Source organism: Trachymyrmex septentrionalis, unplaced genomic scaffold (assembly GCF_001594115.1).
Source record: "Trachymyrmex septentrionalis isolate Tsep2-gDNA-1 unplaced genomic scaffold, Tsep1.0 scaffold9, whole genome shotgun sequence".
In the NCBI taxonomy this organism is placed as follows: domain Eukaryota; kingdom Metazoa; phylum Arthropoda; class Insecta; order Hymenoptera; family Formicidae; genus Trachymyrmex; species Trachymyrmex septentrionalis.
In genome coordinates, this window is record NW_017306091.1 from 1,413,121 (window position 1) to 1,427,645 (window position 14,525).

The 14,525-nt window shown below is 34.5% G+C and overlaps 1 protein-coding gene across 5 annotated transcripts in view; it reads right to left on the reverse strand.

The window, feature by feature from the left end:
- Positions 1–14,525, reverse strand: part of LOC108756009 (synaptotagmin-7) — a 169,112-nt gene that overhangs the window by 67,233 nt on the left and 87,354 nt on the right. For 2 of the 5 annotated variants that reach the window (XM_018499540.1, XM_018499539.1), the window contains exon 1: positions 5,850–6,285. The exons of the other annotated variants lie outside the window; for them this stretch is intronic. In XM_018499540.1, the coding sequence (XP_018355042.1) occupies positions 5,850–5,938 (89 nt within the window). In that variant the 5' untranslated portion in view covers positions 5,939–6,285. Of the gene's footprint in view, positions 1–5,849; positions 6,286–14,525 lie in introns of those variants that run through there. 5 annotated transcript variants of the gene reach the window in all.

Genomic DNA, 14,525 nt, shown 5'->3' on the forward strand with positions numbered 1-14,525 from the left:
ATATATATATATATATATATATATATATATATATATATACTCACACAATAATAGACACATGTCTAAAAGAAACAGATAATGATGTTTTTTGTACAGTTTATTCATATTTAAACGAAAGCTTCTATTTCAGTATAATTTACTGTAAATTTCATAGGTTAAACTATTAGATTGTATCGCATTATTCGATACAATCAATGATTACAATTAAGCAATGTACTTCGCATTTTAATCTACTTTTAAGATCCTGCTTTAGTTATTCTCACTCGCGAGACGGTAATTAAGGCCACGATGTTTACTGTTAATGCATCATGGAGTGCAAAAACATGTAAATATATAGATGCATACATGACACCAAGTTCAATCGTTTGTCAACTCGATAAAAACAAGCACACATTTCACGCGCCTTTAATTACGCAAACTGAATGATTTGTACAGTCGAATAATTATAATTTGCGTCGATACAGCATTACAAATACGGAGTATACAAAATACGTGAAAATAAATCAGTTCCGAGCTTTTGTCAGATTTCGTAACCTATCACTTCGATAAAATAGCTTTTACAGATTAAAACTAGGTCATGAAATAATTCAAACGTACATATATGATATTCTCTCTTTGTAATGGAAGAAAAAGAAAAGATTGCGAATCAATAAATTTCGAAATGTTTTCACGTTCAAAGTGCAATCGTGTTTCATAAAAAAAAAAAAAAAAACGATGACACTCTTCTCGAGTTTCCAATCGATTCTTTTAAAACAAAAACTTGTTCAATCTTTCTTCAGTTTTTTTATAATTTTTTTAATTTTTAACATTAAGAGCTGTGAATAAACCCACTCAACTTTAAAGATAAAAGTCACGGAGAGAAAATAATCGTTACCTTAAAAAGATAACTCTGTCAAAACGCGAGCTTCTAATTCGTTCTCCACATCCAATGTGGAGAATATATCCTCTATAAATATTTCTCATCTTCCGTTCGGCCGCGTCAGGATCTAAAATAATCGCACATTAAATATTAAGCGAGAGAATCGATCGTGGAAAAAGTACACGCTAGAAGTTAATGGCAATTTTACAGAGACCTAGGTCTCCTCCCCATTCCTATCTCAAATATCGCGCGGACGTACTTTAATTGCAATAACTCACCTACAGCGTAACGTACCAGCCCCGCTCGTTTGTTCTATCACCCGAAAAGAGCGATAAATTTGCTCGAAGTGCACTTCCGTCTAATGCAAGCGCCGGCGCACGCACCTCCAGGAGTTTTATTTGTCCATACGTTTAATCACGATGAAGATATGGACAGTATGTCATGTGACACGAATATTATTGTCTCCTCGCTTGCGAAATTTAACTTTACGCCACGTGCGGGGAACCACCTTAAAGTTTGCGACAATGTGAACGTGCTATTAGACCACTCGATCAAGTATTCCATGGTTATAGTACGGAATTTCTGATACAAATATGTATGTTCAACGTTCTAAATCACGTTCCGTCAAATAATATTATACCAAGAATTTTATTTAAATTTTTGAAAAAGATCAAAAAATAATAGTACTCTATAATACTTAACTGTTTATTATTATAAGTGCTTATTATTATATGTGTATGAAAAGTAAACATTATATTTAACGATTCAGTGCCATTTTCTGGTATGGCGTATCAGAATTTTTTTTATTTTATATATACCATAATTTTTTTATTAATAAAAACACTACATACGCATTTCCTTGTTACCGTTAAATTCTTTAAATTCTGGTACGGTTGGAAAAAAAATTTGTTATAACGTTTATTTTTATGCTACACACATAATATCCAATGTGTTGCACCTGCGAAAAAAACATGAAAAAATGTATAGTGTGGCACTGAAGAGTTAATTTATTATGTAAGTTTTTATATACATATACAATGAGCATCTCATATTTTATAAGCAATATTTTTCAGCAAATAATTCATAAAATGTTAATTAATTAAAGTAAAAAATATTTATTACTACTGAGAGTATGTTTTTAAATATATATATAACTTGAAATTCTTTTAAAATTATATAAAATTTAGAACATATTTGTGCATCCTGTATTATAACTACTATATAGCTTAGCCGAGCGACTATATTCGCTAAAACTATTATTGATATTACAATATAAAGTTTGCTCAGCATATGAGTTGCAAGTAGTTTTCAATGTGAGTATCATATATGAAAACTCTTGTTCAAATGCACGAACAAGATAAATATTACATCTGGGACAAGATAATACAACGTTATTTGTGCATTCTGTTACAAAAATGTTGTCTGTAAATAAAAAAAAAATATAAAAATATCCAACTTAAAAATTTATATTGCAATTTTTTACTATATATTCTTGTTGAAATAAACGTCATCAAAATTTAACATTTATGTCGGACAATGAAAGATGTCAAGACAGCTTCCTTCGGTATATTCGTTTCCTTCAAGACTAGCGGATTATAAATATCCCGCGGTCATGCTATTTTTACAAAAAAAAACGGAAGAAGCTTCTTTTATCACCGATTCCGTTTACCGCGGAATACACCAGATTTTCGCAACCTCATCTACCGTGAAATATGTCAGGACTGCACGCTCGTTACGTAGAAATAATTTCCTCCAGTAAAAAGGTATATGAAGATATTCAATCGGAAACAGTGTAAATTGGCTTCATTCGCATGCGACTATTTTTCGAACAGTCTCTCGCTTTCGAATCAGAGATAAGTGTCATAAAATGTCCATCTTAATTGTGAGATACTGTCAAAAAATCTTTAGTTGTCCCGTAAAATAAAACGATTGTGTTTTTGATATCTAAAATATATTCATATTAAAATAACTCTTAAATCATTTTATGTAATTATTATATATTTCTATAAACAGAATTTTCATCATATTACGCACATATATATTAATATATTTATATTACATAAAGTAAATTTATTGTTATTATTGTTATTATTATTACATAATATAATTTATTTAAATAAGAAATAAGATGCCCTAAAATAATTCCATAATCGTATATCAAAAGCTTTGATTAATAAAATTATATTATGATATTTACAGAATTGTTGGAAATATCTCCAAGCAAAATATTTCCAAAACTTAGTCTTTTAAAATCACTGTAGATTTGATTGTCTCGAGATCAGTTAATATCTTTATTTATATCTTCTTCGCGTTATATTTGAGCATTATCTTAATATGGACACACACACAATCAACTTATCCCATTTTCTCAATTTCTATCTTCTTTTTTATTGTATTTACGAAAAATACCATTAGATTCATTATTTTGTACTCAGCGATACGAAACAAACAAGTGTAAGATAGTAGCAGAAACGAGATCATGTTATGACGTGGAAAATTCGTGGCGTGGAATTCATCATACTTTTCTCGAATGTACACTGCAAAAAAGCTACGGAATAAGTACTTTAATCCGAGATGAGAGCTACGAGAAGGTATCAAGCAAAAGTATAACGACACTATACTACATTTACTCTTCTTATATAGACGTAACACGATATTTGAAAGCGGAAAATCAGATTATATAATTTAACGAATTGAGAAAATTTTAATGTCGAACTTTAACAAGCAACTTCTTCTAAATATAATGCACCGTCAAAATAACACTTCCTTTACTTTTATATTCTATTTCAAAAAAACAAAGATAATATAAATGCACAGTAAATAAGTATTAAAACAAATTAATGCACAAATAAATAATACGAATGCATAATAAAAATGACAAAGAAATATGATTTGTTAGCTAATTCGTTAGAATTAAGTAATTACATATTGTTTTTTATTTTTAAATTTGTAAAAAGAATCTGTAAATCAGCATATCAATAATAATTACTGTTCTTTAAAAAAAGTTAAATAGTTCAAACATTTTAACACGTGTTTCAACATTTTCCGCGTCGAATCGTTCCCATTTCCATTAACTATATTTCATCGAGTTGAGTAAAAAAAAATGTTCTGTATAAGTAGTATATTTTATGTTCTTATAAGTACTTAAAAGTAATCGTTTATTTTGTTAAATTGTCTTCATGGTTAACTTTATTATTCCATTGAAATATAATTTTTTCTCTACTCTATATAGAAAAAAAAAACGTAATATACATAATGTGTCTTTGTTCGAAAGAAAAAAACGTCGTCTAAAAAAATATTTAAACTAGTAGATTAAAAGCTACGAAAATATTTTTATATCATAAACACAAAATCTGCATATATATTTTAATACTTAAAAATATCTAAATCTGACTATTAATTTGAAACAAATTTTTATAAAATTAATTTTTTTTTATTTTCAGAAATATTATGTATGTAAATACCATACACATATATCTTTATATTATATATATGGCATTCATATAATATTTATAATTAATAATTTTAGATATTTTTATATGTAGAGTATGACTGTGTGAGGATTTAAAAAAATATTATACACTGTAAAAGCCAAGTTTTTTAGTAATTCAGTTGTCACAATTTCCAGTTATTCCGAGAAAACAGCCCCAGAATAAACGGATGAAAAGTTATCGATTTTGGGAAAGCTCGTCGAGAGGGCACTTTAGAGACGAGTGTACGTAAACATTCATCTGGGATAACAATGCACAATCGTGTTTATCGTGAATCGTAGTGTACACTTGCATTGATCGCGAAGCATCGACAATCGCAAGATCACACAATACAAATATTACATTAACATACATATGCACAGGTAACGTACAATGCATATGCAACTTTATACAAATTGGATTTATTAGAGGTGCGAGGAGATCAATGGGTCATAAAAAATACATTAAAATACGCACATGATATTACTTCAACGGAGAGAATTAAATCCCACGCTCAATTACCGAATATATATTATCATGTTTTGCGTATTTTAATTAGATTATTACCATTTTATAATGTTAAATAGAAAATCATATTTAATATTGCGCGAATATTAAATGCGTATCTTTTTAATTTTACGCTCTTGACATATAATATTTAATACGCGAGCATAATGGATGGATTTTGATCCAGTAATGATTTCCAAGATATTTATTTATTAGACTCGACATTTATTTGTGCGATTATTATATAGTTGTAACTCTTCCTCTCTTAAATAATATTGGATTTAAGTTATGTCATTTATTACGCTCTCTATGCATAGTAATATAAAATATATATCGTTTATATTATACTAACTAGAACGCGCTGACATTTAGCTATCTCGCCTGTATATGGCCTATATAATTACACGTAGAACAATATAACCGAAATCCCAACGGAACTAATATCCATTTAATTTATTTATTGCTTTCAACAAACTTCATGACCTGTATCTCGAGAAATCGTCTCGTATGAAAAGCAACTGGGAACTGGGTCCAACCTTTAATTGCTAAATCATGAAGGAAAAGCGATGATGACGCTTATGGAACCACATCATCGGAAAAAGCGTCACAACGGAATTAATTTTGTGAAAACTTAACAGTTTTCATTTTCAAACTCAAATAAGAGTATAACGCGTAATTAATAGATAAGATTTTATTTCAGCGTGTCGCGTAGAACGTAAAGTCTTATATACTTGATGAAGCGCGACCGATTAAACGAAAATATTCATAATCACCGTTTCTAAAAGATCCCTTTGTTACTCTGTGACCTTTCCTACGAGACTCGTGACTTGTAGCACTTTCTCCTCAGATGGGAATCAAAAGCCATACGAAACAATCCAGAATCGGCACGTGCATCAAGTGATTTTGCTCGCATGCAATCATACAAACAACGTGCATTAAATCTCATCGGTAATCTCGCCGGCACCCCGGCTGTCCTACCGATTTCGTGCTGTCGCTCGTACAATTGTACTCACAGACTCTGCGACAAGAACCGCGACAGCGCCAGCTTGCCGATACGATTGTTTTTCAGGCCGTCCAACATAGCCGATGCCGCGATTTCCATTTTCGAGTTACCTCCGCTTCCGCCGCCGTCGTCTAAGTGGATTCAGGATATTCGAGACGCGGATCGTCTCGCTTCCGCGAATTCAATCGACCTACTCGCCGCCGATTTTCCGAGAGATCTCCTCCGCCAGAAACGGTCGCTCTTACCCACTCTACGTGCCCGTTGCCGATTCTCTGGCAGCTCGTCGATACATCTCATTTCATGATTTGCTTCCCCCACACGATGTTCCTTCCTTCGTACGGACTTCTTCGCGGACGAAGAACAAACTTTCTTCCACCGCCTCGTATCTCACGACGAAGAAGAAACTTTACGATGCAATGACGGAAGATGCAATTATGCGAACTTGGGTCGCTTCGATGGATCGATTCGATGTTCTCGTTGACGCAGGTAATTCACCTCTCCTGCCTTCGACAGCCACGCGCTATCGATCCCGACGTGCGTCGAGTGGACTGCCTTTGCGAACAATAAGCTCGATGTATCGTTTTTCGATCAGGAACTTCTCGCGATCCTTTCTGTTACATCTATTATCGTTCGCGCTGTTATCTTTTTCGTTCTCGTTCGGGCGCCCACTTCTCTATTCCCTTTCCTTTTTCTTTCTTCTTTTTCTCGAAAGACGCCTGCCCTTTCGCGGTCCTTCGTTTTTATTAGTCGCGCTCTGCCGGTCGCGCGGAGTGTTTATATTAAACGAGATAAGAGAAAGAGTCTTCCAAAGGAAACATCATCGACAGGATCGCGCGCTACGTCGTACAGGTCGGAAGTTCGAGTCGATGGTTTGGAAGTTTAGTTATTCTATTTAACCCAATTTCCAAGTGACTGGCCGGCTCGCTCGTTACGTCTCATTGAATGGCGGTCGTTAAAATTATCACACAATCACGGCGCTCTTTAATGTCCTAGATTATGCAACTGTCGTTAGAACTCCGTGCGTGGCAAGAATGTAGCACGCGCAAAAAAAGCTACACACAAATGTGCGCGCGCGCGCCTGTGTATGTGGCGCGTGTTATCGAACCGTCCCGCACTCCCGTTGTACCGGAAGTGCGCGAATTTGAGCGCACGCACTGAAAGATCGAGATGCGAGCCGCGGGAGATAATCAACAGAAACAACGGGACGCAACAACAGGAACAACAATAATAACAACAACGATAACAACCGGATCATCCGCGGTGGCAACAATGGAGACCTGTATCACATTATACAATCATTGTATGTCCTAAACTGCAAGACGTGGCAAATTTCATCACGTCCGACCGCACTCGCGGAAGTTTCTCTCTCTCTTTAGGTACAGCGGCAACTTCTCCTCACACATACGCAGGAAAATCAGAAAACTGAAATGCACAATACTCCGCGAGAAGATAAATCGAATTTCCTCTATATATATATATCGCTCCTTCTCTTCTTTTTTTTTCACCACTTAACTGTTCTTCGTTGTTTTCTTATATCGTGGAATATCGGGTTTCATCAATTATCGCGCGTGTATCTCTAATCGAAAGAGAAGATTGGACCCATCGCCTTATCCTCGATATAGCAAAGAATAAAAATATAAGAGGGATGAAACACTCTTCCTCGTCTCTTCTTCGGATCGATCTACGATCTCTCCCCGAACAGCGTCGTAGCAACCAAGGTAAGTGTCTCGGACTGATAAATCCACTCCGACCACTCAAGAATTCGATGCCCTCTCTCTCTCTCTCTCTCTCTCTCTCTCTTTCTCTTTCTCTCGCTTTCTTGAGGAGAGGCAATCTCGAGGTAGGGTTGTAAATTTGAAGGCGGCCGTTTCAAAAGAGTAAGCGAACGGACAAAAAGGGCGCCCGGGTTTTGTCGCACGTAAGAGGATAATCGTGCTTCTGAGAGTGTAAGAAAAGGGTACGAGACTCAATCGAAGACAACAAGAGGTCGAGGGTTGCTTTCTGTGGGACAACCGTGTCGTTCGCCAAAACGCGGACTGCCACTCTGATCGACGGTATGACCTACTCGCACTGCTCTCAGCTGCTTCCAATCCCCCAAAGTCGTACCGCCATCCCTACCCCGTGACCATCCCCACCTCCCGGTTTCGCGTTCACCCCCGGAGCAGTCGGTATCCCTAGCCCGATCTTCTCCGTCTCGGCCGCTCCCCCACCCCACATTTCAACTAACCCCCGCCCCCTCTCAAGCCGAACCGTCACCATTTCCACCCCCTCCACTCTCTGAACCCCCACTACGACGGGGTTCTGACAGCGCCGCTTCCACCCCGTGGCATCACTTCCCTCCCACTCATCCCTTTACCACTCAACTGAACAACCTCGTCGTACACTCTCTCTCTCTCTCTCTCTCTCTCTCTCTCATCAAGGCTCGGAAAGTCCTGGTTTTACCGCGAAACCCTTAGTGCTTTCCCTTAAGCTCAATTTTCAATTTTGATCGTACAAATTATGAGATTCGGAGACCTAGCTCAATTTATCCGACGACAGGTTGATCAGGTCGCGAGTAAGCTAACAACGAACAACTGCTCTTTCACGTGAGTGGCACGAGTGACTTTCTGAGCAAGCCAAAGCTTGGCAAACGTCGACGCTAGCGGTTATGCTCCTCCACTTCGCGTTTGTGCGCGCGCGTACAACACCGTGCATATAAACGCGCGTCTACGTATGCTACGCGTATCATTAACAAACGGATCTTATCGATTGTTGTGCTACCGGGTACTGCACCCAGGCGCGGGAATGCCGAATAAATATTAATATAAACAGCGCAATGCTCAAACAAGAAACGCGTTCCGCGTGTTCTGTTTTGTTAATCTAAACGGGAACGCGTAACGAATGCTGGCGCATCTCGTGATTTAAAAATACACGTCACGATCGGACGAATTTTTACCGAGGAAATATTAACCACGCAGCCTGTCTGGAAAAATACCGTTGCTTTTAGTCTCATAAGAACCATTTCATATGTGTGATCTCGTGTAAAAATAGAAATGAACAAAAAGGGACGGGCGCAATATCACGGAACTAATCGGAGCCTATTAGGCAGTATCATTTCTTATTGTTTGCGTGCGTCGTTACGTAAGTTTCTACATGAGTCAGTAGAAGAGAAGAAACGCGTTCTTTCACGTTGCACGTGTCTCTGAAGGTAATTCACCCGGCGGTCAGGCTTTTAGTGCGGCTCACGTTTTTCCCTCCTGAAATAAGAGCGACATTACGGCGCAAACAAGCTTCACAGCTGTGAAAGTTTCGCCGTACTTTTAGGTTTACGTAAAAGACACGCTGTATACGATCAACACATCTATTTATTGTTATACAACGGTAGCATTTTAGCACACTGACTTGACACAAATCGGGTACACTCCGACAGATATTGTCGGAGAGTAAGTATTGCATTTCGAAGTCTGTGTGAGCCGATAAAATTGACGAATCTGAGAAAGCATCGATCGATTGTTAGGCGAAACGCGAAACGTGACGAACATTTCGAACGTCCTTCGAGCGTTTTGCAGATACCGTAACTCTGATTAGAAGGCACTGCAAAACGATCGTGGAACGATATCGCTGCTGTATAGAGCAAAATAAATAGTTTATGACCTGTCTCTGTTGATTCATACGCCATGGGTTTTTGCACGTGTGCTATATCATAAAATATATGTGAAATTATACACTAAAAAAGATTTACTAAACTCTAAGAAATAATTCTTTGAACAGTTACTAAGTAAACATTTATTTACAGTATTTGTTTACACTAAATAAATATTTGCACAATAAAAAATAATAGAACTATTAAATAAATAAATTTTTTTATATCAAGTAAATGTTTACTTTAGTAAATATATATTAAAATTTAGTCATTTTTTTCAGTGCACAATTTATAAATAAAATAGAATAAATTCAAATATAACAAAAATAATTAATAAATATTCAAATATTGCGACTACTTGAATTTCGCGTTGATGATGGCTAAAAAGTAGCCAAAACATATGTTTTATATTCGAATGTTTCAATGTTAAAGATTGAAGTTAACATCGCTTAAATGACAACAAATGACATATTTATAGACGGGTAAAAAAAGAAAATTCAAGCGCATGCTAGCGTTAATTCCTATCAGTCTTTCTCCTTTATTTGAATTTTAATTACAAGGAATCCCAATTGTTTGATTATTGTAAATGTAAACAATTTTCTACATTTTAATCTTTTTCGCTATTTCTTATAATGTTTTTTCCAAATTATTTGCGACACGCAATTCGTTAGATTGATAAAAAAGATGTATCATACTATCAAATAAAGTTGAATACAAAATTATAGCACGTTAAAATAAAATTGTTATTATGAATTTCAGTATACTTTTGCATCTCCAAAGAGAAATTTTTCGATCTCTTTCTCAAAAAAATTTTTGTTTTTTAGCTTTATTTATTAATGTCAAGCTGGATAAAAAATCTTTTGCTTTGATCACTTTTTCATTCATCTAATTGCTATGCAGCAAACAAATGTCTGCACAAGGAGCTTTATCGATATGCCAATTACAATTTTCCAGCGAGGTTTCTTCGCTATTTTGCACAGCTCTACGCGCTCGTTTTACCGCGATAAAGGATTTGTCGTAATATAATAAAATCACGAAACGTATAGCCGCCTCCACACCGGACACGGATATGTATGCGAACGAATACATTAGCAGTCATATCACAGTCACCTACCGCGATCCTTTCCAAATAAAATACGACGATTCTGACCAGGAATATCAGCGATTATCGGCGCCAACCGCAAAGATATGCCATTATACACAGAGGAATAGATGCGGCAAAACGGAAACTGGTCGGAGAAATATACCAACGGTAACTTCCGTAAACTTCCGACCGAAGATGGACGTTGATGGAACGCTTATCCGTCTCATCTCATTTTTCCAGAGATGAGGGAGCGCGCAGGAAATCCCGTAGGAACCCCATCGAGAAACCTTCGGAAATTTCCGCCGTTTTTGCGATGCATCACCAAGGTTCCACATTTGCTAAGATTGTCGTATCATAGATAATCTAACACGCAATACGCACGAGTCCGATGGTTTCTGATATATAAAAGCCCGCGGTCATTTCGCTTATTACTAGTTTACCTATCGGTTGAGTGATCGCGTGACCCCGGGACATATCCGCAGTCACGTGTTAAAATAAGGATATATGAAACATCCCATTGCGCATCTATTATGGATATTAAAGGTTAAATTCAAAATTATGATAATTTCAGAGCATAATATTCTAGCGTACCGCTAGACGAGTAAAATTTTGGACATTAAAGTTTGACGATAAAGGAACGGTGGCATGAATCAAGATTAAAATATTTGTTAGTTTTTAAACGATATAAAATCCGAATTGTCTGTTCGAACTATTTAGATCGAACTATTTAGATAATCCGAATCTGAATATTGAAAGAGTTGAGTCCGCGTATTCGAATTCGAATTACAAAAAATTGAATGGAAAAATAATTGTAAAATAATATGACAAAGTTGATTGAAATTATAATATATACAAATATTCTATTAAGTGTTTTATATTCGTATAATTATACATATATGTACAAACATAACAATATCTATTATAAGTGTACAAAATATCGTTTTATATTTCATACATTGCTTGTAGTTAATGAAATGCAGTATGTATGTTGAAAATCTAGAGAAATCTTTAGAAATATGTAAAAAAGTAAATCTAATTGAATATGTCTCAATAATGATACAAAAATTTCAACTGGTTTACATGCTTAAATTCTATGAACGTTGTGATATTTCTCATTTGTGGAAAATTGTTACATGTAAAAAATATACTTTCAAAATTAGAAGAAGAGAGACAGCTAAATAAATTGTAGCTTAGCAATTTATTTTCTGTTCTAGTTCGTATATAGTAGCAAGAGTTCGAATCTGAATGAACAATTCGTATATCCGAGAATCAAATATTAAGATTTCTATCCTCCGGCTAGTTCAGATATATATCAAACGTGAATAATGAAATAATACGAAATAAATTATCCAGATATTCGAATATTAACAAATCCCGACCATATTTGCAATCCTATTATAAACAAAAAAAATTTTATAAAATATTTAGTGAGACAGGAGGTATAAATTATCAATAAATTCTAGATAAAATACGTATATAGAGAAAGGAATATTCGCGTATACATTTCCACAAATATCCATTAGCACGGGTCGAAACGTAAATTCTTGTAGGGTCGGGAAAGAACCCTTAGTCCACGTGCAACTCATATCACGGACGTGAAGGAATTCATTCGAGAAATGTGGCTAGATGAAAATTCTTAATCTCCTCATCCCTATCTGGTACATACCAAAGTCGTTAATATATGATGAGATTGGCGACATTACCGTGGTAGATTTTCTTCATACAAATAGCAAAATGTAAAAGCGTATATGAGTTAACGAGATGAATTTAAAATGAACTAAAATAAATAGAAAATAAAAATGTATAACATCTATAATGGAATTTGTTTTCAAATTTTACATCGAGTGCAGACATTAAAAATATCATACTTATTCGACGTTATTTGAATCATATATAATAATATTTTATCTAAATTATATATATATATATATAAAATTATTTAAAATTTTTTCAAACATTAAAAAATTTAAAATAATTTTATATATAATTGGTATACTAAAAAAATTTCCTTTATAATTTTAAATATTTCTTAATTTTCTCAACTATTTGAGACAAAATATTTAGTTATTTAATAATCTTAAATTAACAGCAAACACATAGTATTTTCCATTCCAATTTATTTTACAAGACAAATTTTTTAACATGTCAAGTATACGAATCGATGAAAAGTTTCAAATCATAAAAGCAAAAGCATATTTTACTACATAAAATATGAATTGCTGAATAATAAACGAATTTTCGATTTACACCGTCTGAATTGTAAAGTTAAGTTCTGACAGGTATGATTTTTTTATTGAGTTTGCAGAGTATCCGCTAATAGTAAAATTTCATTGTGTGATCAAATTATTGATCTATGAACAATAAAAATAAAGTATCACTAGTTTTACGACAAATGTATCAGTGTAGAAAGAAAGAAGAAAGAGAGCTCTAAGACCAATCCGACAACCACGTTTAAAACTCTGGACGAGGTAAATATATCAATATATATATATATATCAGCGATATGTTCGGCTATAAATCTGAAATCCGTAAATTACTTTTTGCTATAAGTCGCCAACAATCGGAGCAAATATCCCCGTTAAAATCGTATAACCAAGTAGGTGAACCGAGAAAAACGAAGTGATAGCTGTTTCTTTAACGTCCCTATTAAGTTTTCGAATGTGCGTTCGAATATAAATTTAATGTGAAGCAAATAAGGCTAGTTGTAAAATTGTAAATAAAATAAAAAGATAATATAATTTTGAATTCCTAAAGAAAAAGTATAAATTATGTCCTAACGTAATAGTTTTTCCAAATATTTAATATATGTTAATATTTAATATATATTTTCAATTTAAAAGATTACTTTCAAAAATAGCATTAACGGTCGAGATTGGTTTTCCTTTATTTCTTGCTTCGATGTTATTAAAGTTTTCCCTTCCAAGAGCATGCAACGTGGAAACGTCGTTTTTATAATTCGCTTTGGTCTTACAAACTGAGTGAGAGCTAAAGCCAGGAAGTTGCGTCTATAGTCGAAATTAACTAAAGTCAGCTAACAATTCTCCTAGATACTCAATAGATTATCACATTATCCAGACGGGCCAACAAAATTGGGTTAATGTTGATACACGTTAGTGCAAAATCGGATGTAAAGCCACATTGTAGTTAACTAATTGCAACTGTTATTCTAATTAATCATTGACCGATGTATAACTTATAATACAATACAAATGTATTATAGTTAGCTGCCAAATAATTGCAGACTGTATGCAATAAACAACAATTTACTTAATTGCATTTTCGACTAATATCCTCGTGTAATGATCGTGTCATAGCATAGTTTCTGTAAATATCAGTTACAACATGTAAAATTTAGTTAAAAGGAACACAAGAATCAATTTTATATATTATTTATCTATGTGTAATCATTAACGATTATATAAAATATATGTAATTAACACAACTAATTTAGTAATACCTCACAACGTGGCTCATACATCTGTAAAAATTCTAAACATGCAGACTGCCTTTTTTTCATAATCTTATTCCGATTTCATTGGCATTCATGTGTAATTCTTTTTACACCACATTTGTTTTGTTATTGTATTAAGAAACGAGCGCTCTCAACGAGTTGCCGAACCCCTTTCGCACTCATAAACGAGTTATCTCGCAACTCAATGCTCTTCAACTGACGTTTTGAACAAGTTATCACACGGTCCGATGACGTTTATTTGACGTTTGAACGGGATATCTCGTTTATCTGATGTCGGTCGTCCGACACGCGTTGTCAATACAATATAGTTTAGCTTTAACATTTTCCAATAACAGACGTAAACGCTCGGAAAAGCGAAAATGCAAGAAGTCGTGAGACGCCAAAATATGTATAAAATAACGGGGACGTAAAATAACCACATCATGGATAAAATGTTTATGTAGGAATAAGGTTGAGGCGAGAGAGAGAGAGAGAGAGAGAGAGAGAGAGAGAGAGAGAGAGAGAGAGA